General features: G+C 44.6%; 1 protein-coding gene across 1 annotated transcript in view; it reads right to left on the bottom strand.

Annotated features, from left to right (window-relative positions):
• Nucleotides 1–291: 291 nt before the first annotated feature.
• DNAJA3 (DnaJ heat shock protein family (Hsp40) member A3) overlaps nt 292–11,783 on the bottom strand; it is a 12,475-nt gene continuing 983 nt past the window's right edge. The window contains exons 2-12 of the mRNA XM_026048965.1: nt 11,613–11,740; nt 10,942–11,025; nt 9,925–10,125; nt 8,666–8,818; nt 7,677–7,824; nt 6,773–6,837; nt 5,723–5,851; nt 4,880–4,995; nt 4,064–4,161; nt 1,670–1,786; nt 292–894 (exon numbers count right to left, since the gene is read on the bottom strand). Of these exons, the coding sequence (XP_025904750.1) occupies nt 1,683–1,786; nt 4,064–4,161; nt 4,880–4,995; nt 5,723–5,851; nt 6,773–6,837; nt 7,677–7,824; nt 8,666–8,818; nt 9,925–10,125; nt 10,942–11,025; nt 11,613–11,740 (1,226 nt within the window). The 3' untranslated portion in view covers nt 292–894; nt 1,670–1,682. The remainder of the gene's footprint in view (nt 895–1,669; nt 1,787–4,063; nt 4,162–4,879; nt 4,996–5,722; nt 5,852–6,772; nt 6,838–7,676; nt 7,825–8,665; nt 8,819–9,924; nt 10,126–10,941; nt 11,026–11,612; nt 11,741–11,783) is intronic.

The following is an 11,783-nucleotide window of genomic DNA, read 5'->3' as shown; positions in this document are numbered from 1 at the left end:
TGACTCCATCTGGAAAGAGCCAACCACTTCTCTTGTATTCTCACACAAGTAGGGACAGTAAGACAATGATTCTTAGACCAATCATTTACACTGTTTTGCCAACATTAAAAAAAAAAAAAAGGAAAAACTTTGCCCCAAACTGGAAACAGGCTTGGTGGTAATGAAGCATCATCACTGAACTCTGCAGCCATAAAGGTTTTCCAAAGAGCTGATGCAAAAACTTGTACCAGTTTCAAAGCAACAGCCCTTGCATGGTAACTTTAGTTAACACTGGAGGGAGGGGAAACCTGAGGCAAAGTGCAGATCCCATCACTGCTCTCTGTGCAGGAAATCAGCAGGAGTAGGAAACCCCAGGTGTGCTGATGAGCCCACTCTAAGCAGTGCACACGACAGCTAGAAGGGCACGGGACGTTGCCATGAAGACAGGTCTAAAGTCACTGCTGCACCAAGTCTCCTGGCACAGAAGCAGCAATAAGCTCACCACACATCCAGCACTCAGAAGGGCACCCAAGTGAAAGGGGTCGTCTTGAACTCCATACAGCAAACTGCTTTACTCTGGGCTGGAAGGACAGCTTTTATTACAGTTTTCCACTGTTCTGGGTTCTAATTAATATCTCAATTTTAATTTTAGCAGTAGGACTACAGGAATCCAAGTGAACTTCCAGCAGCAGTAGGAACTGAGGAGCAACTTTGAGAAGCGTCTGTGCCACTACTGCAGACAGCACTTTCCTTCGTTACCATTTCCTAGGACAGCAGATGGGTGTTGGTGCCTCAGTGGTTTGTGGCCTCTCCAGCTGGGATTCTCATTGTGCTGCTCTTCGACATCCTTTGCTCTCCAGAACCCACTGCCTTGAGAGGCAGCTGCTGGCTCCTAGTTCCCAGTGGAACGTTTCCCTGCAGTTGAAGGAAAGGAAATGTTCAACACTTCCTGAGCGAATCGCTCGAAGACACGCAGATCCTGCAGAGGTTGTTTTGCAAGTGCAGGAAATAAAAAGCACCTCCCCGGCTGCCTTCAACTTGCACTTTGCTTACCAGAGAGAACTGACAAGTTTGAAGAATCTTATTAACTGCCTAAAGTGCAAGGAAGCTGAGCCCCTGCAGTCCAAGACACCGCAGCCTGTCCTGGCTGAACAGGTAGTTTCAAGTCCATGGTGCTCCCCTCACAGCAGMTCAACACTGACTAAATGGCAGCTGCAGCGCAGAGTTACAACGTGGCGCTCAAGTTGTGCACCAGGGACTCTATTATACTTTAAAACAAAGAAATCTGGGATACAACCACCGAGGCTGTGCTTTGCCAGGCRGTGTTCTAGGCTGCTGTGCAGTGGCAGCTTCACTAGCTAATGGGGCTGGTTCCCTTTTGGATCAGGTGCAGTCCCCGAGTGGGCCAGYACTCCAGGAAGCAGAGCTGCAGCAGTTAAAGGTAAGGGCCAGGCAGCTCCTTGAAAATGCATCCAGCATTTCCCTTTCTGTAGCAGCCACAGGGTAATTCAGTCCGTGGATTTTTGCTCCAGGTAGCACAGGACAGCTAGGGCTGTTCATACTAGTGGCTGGAAGGCCTGAGGCTAAGGGAGAAGCAGTTCTGTGCCTTTGCTTCCTCCACTGCCCAAGAAATGCCAGTTCTGCTTAGYGTGAAGGGAAAAACAACAATAAAACACAAGAGGCTTCCTACCTCAGATGGGGTATCAGGAGCTAAACATTTTCTTAAGTTTGGTAAAGAATCCCTCCTTGTTCTCCTCAGCCTCAGGCCTATCCTCGCCTGCGTCAGCGCTAGCCGTGGCCCTGCCACCTGGACACAAACAGCAAAGGCTGCGGTCAGATTCATTCCCCAGACCACTCCAGCTACGTCTCCCACCAGCAGTCAGCACCCTAAACAAAGTGACAGGGTTAATATAGCCTGGGAGGGGAGGGCGGAAAGGTCTGAAGTCTTTGGCTTTGCAGCATCCTCATGTACAGGCACCTCCTGTGCCTCATGTGCCAGGAGCACCAGCCAGCTATGCTAGCAGGGACTCCTGGAATGACAGCAACGCAGAGCCCAGAGCCCAGAAGTGGAGGAAAAGAACATTAGCCCAGGTAAGACTCTTCCCTTGCCCTCTGYGGAGCCCTCCAGCTGACCGAGGGAACAAGGTTTGTGCAGTAAAGGCAGGGGTCCCCTCCTCTGACAGTACCCAGACCTTGGACAAGTGACGGAGTTTCACTGGGATACATTAAAATATAATTCCTGTAAGAAACATCTCTTTAGTTTATGTTGCTTAGAAAGTCTCCAGATAGAATGAAAAAGGTCAGAAGTATTTCAGAACAAGTCCAGATTGGATTTTTAGCTGGTATTGATCAGCTATTTTTACTCTATAGACAAACCCCAAGATGATTTCTGCCTGAAAAGTGGCTACAGCTGGAACGAGAGAGATCACTTTGCTTTTTCTACAGTAAAAGCATCAATAACAGAATTGTCAAATCCTTCTCAAGCTTTCTTTACACATAGAGAAAGCAGAGTCCAGTGCTCCCCATCTTCCCACACTGAACTCCCGAGTTCGGACTGATGCAATGGTATGAAATATTGCAGCCTGTGGCAAAACAGCACTGCTCAGTTTATGTTCTGCTTCCCAGAACCAAATTCCCACCCTCAACAGTAACTGGTCTCTGTACTATAAACTACTAAACTTGTTTATAATCCACCTGCTGCGTAAGTGTGGTCAAACCTGTCAATTTTATGTTTGGAAGTCCAATCTGTACTGCATTTTTCCCCCTCGATACATAAACATCTTTAAAAATCTGTGCTGAAAGACTTGCTTAGAGATCTCTCCCCTTTCCCCCAAGATTCACCTTTAAGGCTTACCTACACTGGAAAAGATATCCCATTAACTTCCATATTATGAAAGCTCTATGGAATATAATGCTGATAAATGTATGTCACACACCTTTCCAATATACTGAACTTTCCTGCGGCAGCCTATATTCCTCAGGATTTGTTATCTGAAATAGAGAGGACTTGAATTCCCAGATGTCACCTTTGCTTAGCTGTACACAGTCTTAAGTCCCTTTTAGGTTTCTAACATAAAAATAGATCACAGCCTAACAAAGAAAATCACAGTTCCAATGCAGGAGGAAAAAAACCATCTCCAGTAGCAAAGAACAAAGCTCTTGCTTTGATGTATATGTTCTACCATGTACCTTATGCCTTTAGCTCTTATGCCCGATAAGTTTCACTGAGTTAAAAGTACCTTTTTTTTTCTTCCATGCAACAAAAAAAAAGTCTAACCTGGAGCTGCAAGGGCAGCTTTTTACAAAATTTCCACTGACCTCAAGCCCTTCACTGTGCTCAGTGCTGCATAGTGACTGGAGCCAACATCCAGCAATAACTAGTATTTCTGTCCTAGACTCTCCAATAGGCACTAAGCAGAACTTACAGTGATGCTGACAGCAGTATTTCCATTCTGATTTTAAGGAGTAATTTAGAACCCAAACGCCAGGGGCACCATGGACATCTTCAATCCCAAAGAGCTATTCTGGGTTCTCAAAACTAGTGACAAATGACAGAGGAAACTCCGAGGTTTTGTAAAGCTGCCCGCTGAATCTCACTGCAGTTGTTCGGGACATTCCTGGCAGATAYCCATGGCATTCCTGTGCTGAAAATGACTGCTTCGTGGGGGTCAGAATTAAGAAGCATTCCCACTGAGGACAGGAGTGAGTGCTGAGAACAGATTAGCTCCCTCAGAGCTGAGCTGAAGCATATTCCCTTCCACCTCTGCTACTGAGACAAGTTACTTTGGCACAGGGATAAAAGCAGGCAGCTCAGGGCATTCCTTRCCAGATCTTGTTGAGGCTCTGGGCTATCTTTAAGGTAACAGTACTGCTCTCCATTCATGCCCAGATTTGCCCTGTAAATACTGCAGTGATGCCCTCTTTATGCTATAGCCTATTACTATCTCTGCTTTATGCTACAGTCTATTACTATCATACCAGTAAAAAGACCTCTTGAACTAAGATGTTCCCCTTGAATCCTCAGGAAGCATCCTGCATTCCCACACCAGCTCTGGGAGAAGGGGGGCTAATTCCCCCTACTTACCTGATGATGTGTTGGTGACGCCGTTCACTGTGCCTTCCACATCTGCCTCATCCTCAGCATAGCTCATCATTAAAGCCCTCTGGCGATCCGTCAACCTTCTGCAGGCCAAGACAGAGATGGTTGGTCACCACCATCTTTAGGGAAGATGGTATCTATAGGCTTTCCTAATCTGGCAGCACACACAAGAGGCAGCTACTGGAAGTACAAGATTAGTACATCTGAAATACACGGGGAATCCTTACGATGCTCTTAATATGAGCACTCTATAAAGGATAACCCTTAGGGAAAGAGGAGTGATATGATCCACTGCATTTCACTAGCTGCTGCAAAAAAAAATCTTTTTGTGTGGAGTTGCAGCAAAATCCACATGGGGCAAGAAGAGCTCAGGAAATAAGTTCCCCAGCTGAGTGCAGCAACACAAACTATAAAGTTTCTTTCACAGTGGGGCAGGGGTTCAACAAGCAGTCTGGAGAGTTTAGTTCCTTTAAGGCACAGGGGATACTGATTTGYATTGTAGGTGCTGGCATTTGGATTGAAGCAGCAGATAGTAAGGCCAAGCTGCAGGTGCAGAGCTGCTTACAAAATTCCAGGCTTTAGGATTCTTTCAGCTGGCTTCCCAAATTGGGCCTTTGTTTTAATAACCAAAACTCACATAAAAACAAAAAGCAGTGTGAGAAATTAACTAACTGGCATCTGACCAAAGAACACTCAAAGCAGATAAAGCAATGAGACATTTTCACAAGATTTCTCTGTTTTTTTTTTTTTTTTTTGCAAGGAGTTCAGAATTTCACAGGAATTTGTATTATATTTACTTACTGAGGAACTTTTATCTTTATGTGAATGTAGTGGTCTCCGTAGCCATAACTATTAACTTTGGGAATGCCTTTCCCACTCATTCGAATTTTCTGGTCTGGCTGAATACCAGGGGGTATCTGTGAACACAGAGAGTCAAGTTTATTATTTATGTATTTCTATAATATTTATTTCTAAAGCAGGTTCCAAAATAGGACTGGCAAGTTTGTTATGTTCATCCATTTGGACACATTCAGAGACTGTCTGAAAAAGCCTGAAAAATGAAAATGCTGAAAAAGCTTTTGAAAGAAAAAAAATCAAAGAACTCATTATAACTTAGAAGACTTTAGATGGGACTTTTCACTCTCTCCAGTACAAGATGTAAGTAATTGTAGAGAAAGGCTTTACTCTGTCCTCCTCAGTTACCAATGTACTGTGATCCTTTCCTTATGAGCAAAGAGATAATATCCAGTGTTGCTGAGACAGGCATGTAATGCCCCCGACCAAAACAAAACAAGCTGATATATGGACCTACCTGGATGGACAATATTTGCAAACATACAGAAACAGGCCAGTGTATCCAGGAGAATCTTACATAGATGACACTAACAYAATCCCAATTTTCCCAGCACTCAGTCTGCCATTTTTAGCAATGCTTTGGATGTCCAGCAATCCACCCAGCCCTTCCTTCGCCTGTCACTACACAGKGATATGAAAGGAGATGTGACCAAGCAGGTCACAAATGACCTGAAAGTCAATGCTCCAGAAGTGTAAAACTTGACACTAGCAGACTCRGGAGATTTACACCATGTTTTTCTTGCCTACATTATGCTACACAGCACAGCTCTTCCACATAACAGAACTTACCGTGATATTGATCGTCTCATACAAGCCTTGACACCTGGCTGTACCTCCCAGAACAGCCTGTGCTACTGAAATGAGGAGGTCTGAATGGATATCTGCTCCATTTCTTCTGAATACAGAACTTTTCTGAACCTAAAAGACAAGCAGTTCCAAAGAACAGTGAGCACAATACAAAGTTCTCATTGCAAACTGCTTTCAAAGTTCTCAGAAGCAGAGACACCAGACTGTTGTAGTCAGACCCTTTGCGCTCCACAGATGGCATGGCTAAAAAGTTTATGTTTAGTCACTTAGAGAAAAATAGGTATTGAAGGTATTGACATAACCTTAATTAGCTAGAGGCTTAGGAGCACATCTGCTTCCTATCTCAGCAACTGTCTCCCCCATCCAGTTTGTTAATTTATCAGTGTCAGTGCAATTCTGTGGATGGCAGAGAAGATACTGTCCTGCCCAGTACCCTCAATGGGGAAAGCCAGGAAAGGCAGGTAAGCACCTTGGCAACAGTATCACAAACTGGAAGAGAACTAAATTCTCCTCCACCACAGCAAAGGTGCTGAAAAACTTTTCAACAGAGAGGCATTCAACAGGATGCAGCAGTAGAGGGCTCCAGCTACACAGGATGTGCAAATCAGCACTTGAAGTGTCCTTTTCCAAACACACATCACCAGTGCGCTCGTGAGGGCATTCCTGCAGCTCTGCTCACTGCTCACATCAGTGCACGCAGACAGCTCACGTCTCCAGCTTAAAGATGGGAGGCCAGCTTAAARAKRGGAGACATCAAGAACCCRCTATGTATTTTGATGCATATTACCYTAAAGCCTCATCCCACACCACAGTCCAATTCTGTATGAAGAAATTTAACATTCCACCATTTGTTACAATGCACATCTGCTATCTCCGAAAGTTCACATGGATCATATTTCTTCAGCTGTTTGAAAGGATCACTTGCTCTTTCTCCTCCTGTTTCCCACTCAGTCAGACTTCCCAGCAATTGTGAAGAGAACAAGCAACCCACGTAAGTAATAAAAGCAGCTTACGACGTAGCATGATACGTACCCTGAATGTAATAAAAATTTCTTTCTTTCCCACAGGCATTCGAACGGTCTGTCCATCTTCAACACCTGTGGTTAGGAAAAAAAACAGGAATTGTTATCCTATTTTACCTGGTGCTATATTCCATATGTTACGTAAATACCTGCAAGCTTTCTGTTCCAACCTCTTGCCATCCCCAAAAGCCTGCCACCACAGCAGCACCCGCACCTCCAGGAGCACAGGGCACAGCACCTACCAGCAGGAAGCACAGTAACACTCTGCACAGGAGCCAGGAGCTGTGGCCAAAGGAAGGAGGTGTCAGTGCACGTTTAGAGCTCGGGTCTGGTCACTAAGGTGCCAGGCAGAGGAGCTTCCCTACACAGGCTCATTACGGCAAATCCTACCAAATTCTTCTGGGAAGTAAGAAACCAAGGGACCCTGGACGGCCTCCATAAGCTACAGTAGAATTACCCATTGCTCACCCAGGATGGTCCTGAAGAAGCAAATTTTCAGCCCCACTACCTGTATTATCTTCTTTTTCTGAAACAGGCCAACAACCCACTCTCTGTGAGCCAAATTAAGGCTTTGAGGATTTCCCTCTCCAACTTTCCTTTCGGATCAAAGAGTCAAGTCTTTTTACAGTTCCACTCTTCAGCATCTGCCCTAGAAGAATCCATGCAAAATACAAAAACCGCTTCCTAAGAAGGGCACATATTTTTATCTACCAGATATGAACCCATCACCAGAATGCACATCTTACCACTAATCCTTTCAATCCCCAAGCTATCAATCCTCATTTTTCTTTAGATAACTTCTCTGCAACAAAGCTGCTGTACATTGCTCTGACATTTTGTCAGCGAGCAGCCAGGCTCTAGAGGCAGTTAAGCTTCAACTTGAACAGAGGGCAGCGCACAAATGCAACACTAACCAGCTGGCACGGGAACCATCACCGTCTTCTTCTGCTTGGTCTGTCCTGTTCCTCGACACAGCAAACACGGGGTTGTTACAACGGAACCACGACCACCACATCGTCTGCACGTAGATCGCATCACGAAAGGACCAGTATTTATCGTTTCCTAGCGAAGGAAACCCAAATTGGATAAACGTTTGGTACAGCTACTTTTGTCTTCATTTCCACAACACCCTTGGCAGTGGCCCAGCATATGCGAGTCCTCCTAGCTGCACAGGCAGCATGACAGGGTTCAAGGACGATATCCTTTAGTAAGGGCTAGAGCAGAAAAATGGCTCAGAAATCCTGTGARGATAGTGCTTAGAAAAGGCTGGAACAGACGCTTTTTGATGTGTATTTTGAAGAACCCAAAGATATTAACTCCCATTAATTTCTACCAGTGCTCAGAAGAGAGTCATRGAAATTAACTATGGATGGGACAATCATCTGATGGCAGCACATGAGGAAATGATCACAGTGTCCATGTGCCAAATACACCTGCTTTGCAACCAAAGGTAGTCTGGCCACAGATTGCCCTTTGGTGCCTATTTTGATGTATAGAAATGGAGAGCCTCAAGACTGATTTTTAACTTCTTGATAAGTAACATTCATCTTGTTATTTCATGATTATCCTTACACTGTCGTTACTTTCCTCCTATCCTCCCGTCTCCTCCCCTCCCCTAAAATTTCTCAATTACTATCCAAGAATTTCAGAATTGTTACATCATACAAATATGGTATATCAGGCATGTGATACCAGATGATCTTCCCGTCAAGGTTATCATTTTCAGTTATCCAGAAGACATGTTCAAAATATTCCTAGTATATAACAACATCAAACCCTCATCTATTAACCTAGCTTCACCCAAGATAAGCTGATGATTATAGAAAAGGAATATTTTCAACGTGGAAAGCACTATCTTGGCCCCCAAAACCACAGGAGAATGTGTCYCTCAAGAAGCACTTACCATGCCAGTACCATTGCAGTAGTGACAGCGCTGCACTTTGGTACCAGGCTCGTGCCCTCTCCCATCACATCGCTGACAGGAGTCGTTGATGTTCACCACTATCTCCTTGTTAACGCCCTTGGCGGCTTGAGTGAAGGTCAGTTCCATGATATACTGTATAGGAAACATGAGTATCAATCTATAATGCATGATATGTGATGGCATCCTAAGCAGACAAGTCATTTTAGGTCAAATATCAAACACTGCTTAAAATCTATCCCCATAATGGAGTGTGGGAGGAACAGACAGGCACACACATGTTCTGTCTCATTTCAGCAAACAATGACATGTCTCACTTAACTATGAAGCAGCTACAGAAGAATAGCAAACATACAGAAATGATTATTATACCAGTCAGATGAGCAGTTTTTCAATAGAAATGACATTTAAGACTAGAAATGAAGACAATAAAATAGAAATCACATATTTTTCTGCTCTTTAGAAGAAACAATCATAATTAAAGAAAAATACATTACTGTCACTGGTCTTATTTAGTGGGAAAACATCAAYAATCAGTGTGGAATCTTCTAATGCCAGTTAAAGTTCTCTTTAACTTAACGCTCTTCCTCAGTTGAACTCTTTACTGGGCAAGGAGAGTAATCAGCAAAGATCTTCTGCTACCTCTTGGTTATCTTCCCACAAAATAGAATATTCTTAGAAGATTCTGCTTATAATAAACCCAGAGGCCCTAAATACCAGACATGTTTCTTAAGTCAAATCAAGAATACCCAAGAGTGCATTTAGCTGCATTACAAAGGAAAAACAAAACCTCCTTCTCACATTTAGGCTTCATTACAATGTTAAGCCAATTAAACAGTCAAATCAAAAGCTGGAAGGCTCGTTTTACAGTTAATAGTTATKCTGTGGCTTGCAGCATTAAACTACAAAACAGACATATGTAGATCAACTTGCAGCCTATACAATGGTGAAAATAGTTCAGCAGCATTAACAGGTGTCAGAACACACCAGATGAACCAGTTGTAATCCAGAAAATACATTCCATCTTTATCTGGAAGCACAGAGCTTACAGCAGAGATGTGATTTGGAATTGGAGGCCAACCAGCATCCGCACGATGGGACACGTTTGCATGTGACATACCCAGAAACAAATCCTTTGCTTAAGCTTACAGGCAGAACAGTGAGTAGCAGACTAATACTCCACRTATTTCCATTTTTTTTCCATCTCATATACTCAGAAAATAAACCTATTTCATCCATACCTCCTGCGGCTGGTCAAAGACACTCTGAAAGTCTCCAAAGGAGGATCCTGAAAACTCCCCAAAGATTTTTCTGAAAAGCTCTTCTGGATCAATTGAGGGCCCGCTGCTCCAGTACTGGCGCCCAGTACCTGCTGTTCCAGCATCAAACCCAGCTGTACCATAAGCATCGTATTGTTTCCTCTTTGCTTCATCACTTAATACCTTTGAGGTTAAAAAAAAAGAAAAAAAATACCCTGAGGACACTGTAGGGATCTACAGCAACAATGCTAGTCCCAGTCAGCCTGTATTTACATAGTCACATCTCTGGGAGAGCCCAAGGCTCTAGACAATACCCACCCAAGCCCATTCTCCAACCACCTTCATGACACTAGGAAGGCTACCCCAGCAGTCACAATCAACTGGTCTATCAGAAAGCCTCTTCTTCCATCATTCTCTCGTATTGTTGGGAAAAATGACATGATTTCGCTAAATCATAATAAGCAAGAATAGTTTACAGTATATATTAGATCACTAATATATTGCATGAAAGTTAGCAGCACATGCTGGAATAAATTTGAAAATCTACAAGGAGTCAAAACCAGCATAAAAAGACTTCTGAGGAAGCTGAAGAGCAGGATGAAGCGGTAGCTGGGGCAGAAGTGGGAAGCAAAGTACCTTTCTCTTAAAAAAATTTAGTGACTAATAACAGGGTTTTTGCTTTATGTGGACCGGCGATTCCACTGCTATCATCAGCTTCCCCATCTATTCCAGTCACTCCTACTGAGAAAGGCCACAAACTCAAAAAGATCAAAACACATTGAACTAAATTAGATATCTGGGCTGTAGAGTAACTTCCCAGAGGTAATAAAGGCGCCACTGGGGCAGGTACCCTGCTCAAGGCTAAAATACAAGAGATGAAACAATAGTGACAGTTTTGCAGAAAATTCACAGAAGGAGAAGACTTTTCCCCCCACCTACTCCAAGGGTTGTTCCARACCTTCCTCCTTTTCCCAAGGATAAATCCTGTATATTAATTACCTCATAGGCCTCTGCCAGCTGAGAGAACTTCTCTTTAGCTTTGGGATCATCTTTATTCGTATCAGGATGGTATTTCTTTGCCAGCTAAACAACAAAATTAAGAGACAGAGTGATTTGCTTTAGCATATCTCACACACTAGGAAAAGAAAATACGCATGAGACGGAGCTTGGTATTCAGCATCTCTACCTTAGGGAACTAAAAGCACTCACTGTCTGTGTCATCTCACTGCAAGGAAACAACAGGTCACCCCAGTTGACTGCTACGTGATTCCTGGGGTAAAAGTCTTGCTGTAGAGAGGCCCGAGAGGTGACAGCGCAGAGCACACGTGCAGGGAGCACACCCCTTTGAAGAGATGCCCGCATCTAGACAAGGGGTCCCCACGTTCACACAGGGGTTAGCTTGCCTACCCCTGGACCAGTGTTTGTCTCCAGTGGGTCCAAACAGAGGAAACGGGCTTCATTTTTTTCCCCAGTGAACTTAAAGCAACACTAGTAACAAAGATTCTTTAGGAAAAAGGGAATTAAAAAAGTGTTTCCCTGAACCTGGGCCCTTCAGGGCTTCAAGGTCTGCGCGTGGCAGGGGCGCTGCGAGCTGTGCCCGGCCGAGGGCCGTGCCGGGATGCTCCCGGGCCCCGGGGCAGCGGGAGCGGGCCCGGGGCGGCGGGACGTGCCTGGTAATAGGCCTTCTTGATGTCCTTCTGCGAGGCGCTGCGCGGCACCCCCAGCACCTGGTAATAGTCCTCCTTGGCGCGGGCCGCGGCGCTGCTGTGGAAGGCGGCGGCRGGGAGGCGCCGGGGCCCTGCGAGACAAGGGGGCAGAGGGGACACGGTCAGCGCGGCGCC

Source organism: Nothoprocta perdicaria, unplaced genomic scaffold (genome assembly GCF_003342845.1).
Source record: "Nothoprocta perdicaria isolate Ctin4 unplaced genomic scaffold, notPer1 scaffold_59, whole genome shotgun sequence".
Lineage (NCBI taxonomy): Eukaryota > Metazoa > Chordata > Aves > Tinamiformes > Tinamidae > Nothoprocta > Nothoprocta perdicaria.
The sequence above is the reverse complement of the archived record's forward strand: the minus strand, read 5'-3'. Positions and strand labels throughout refer to the sequence as shown.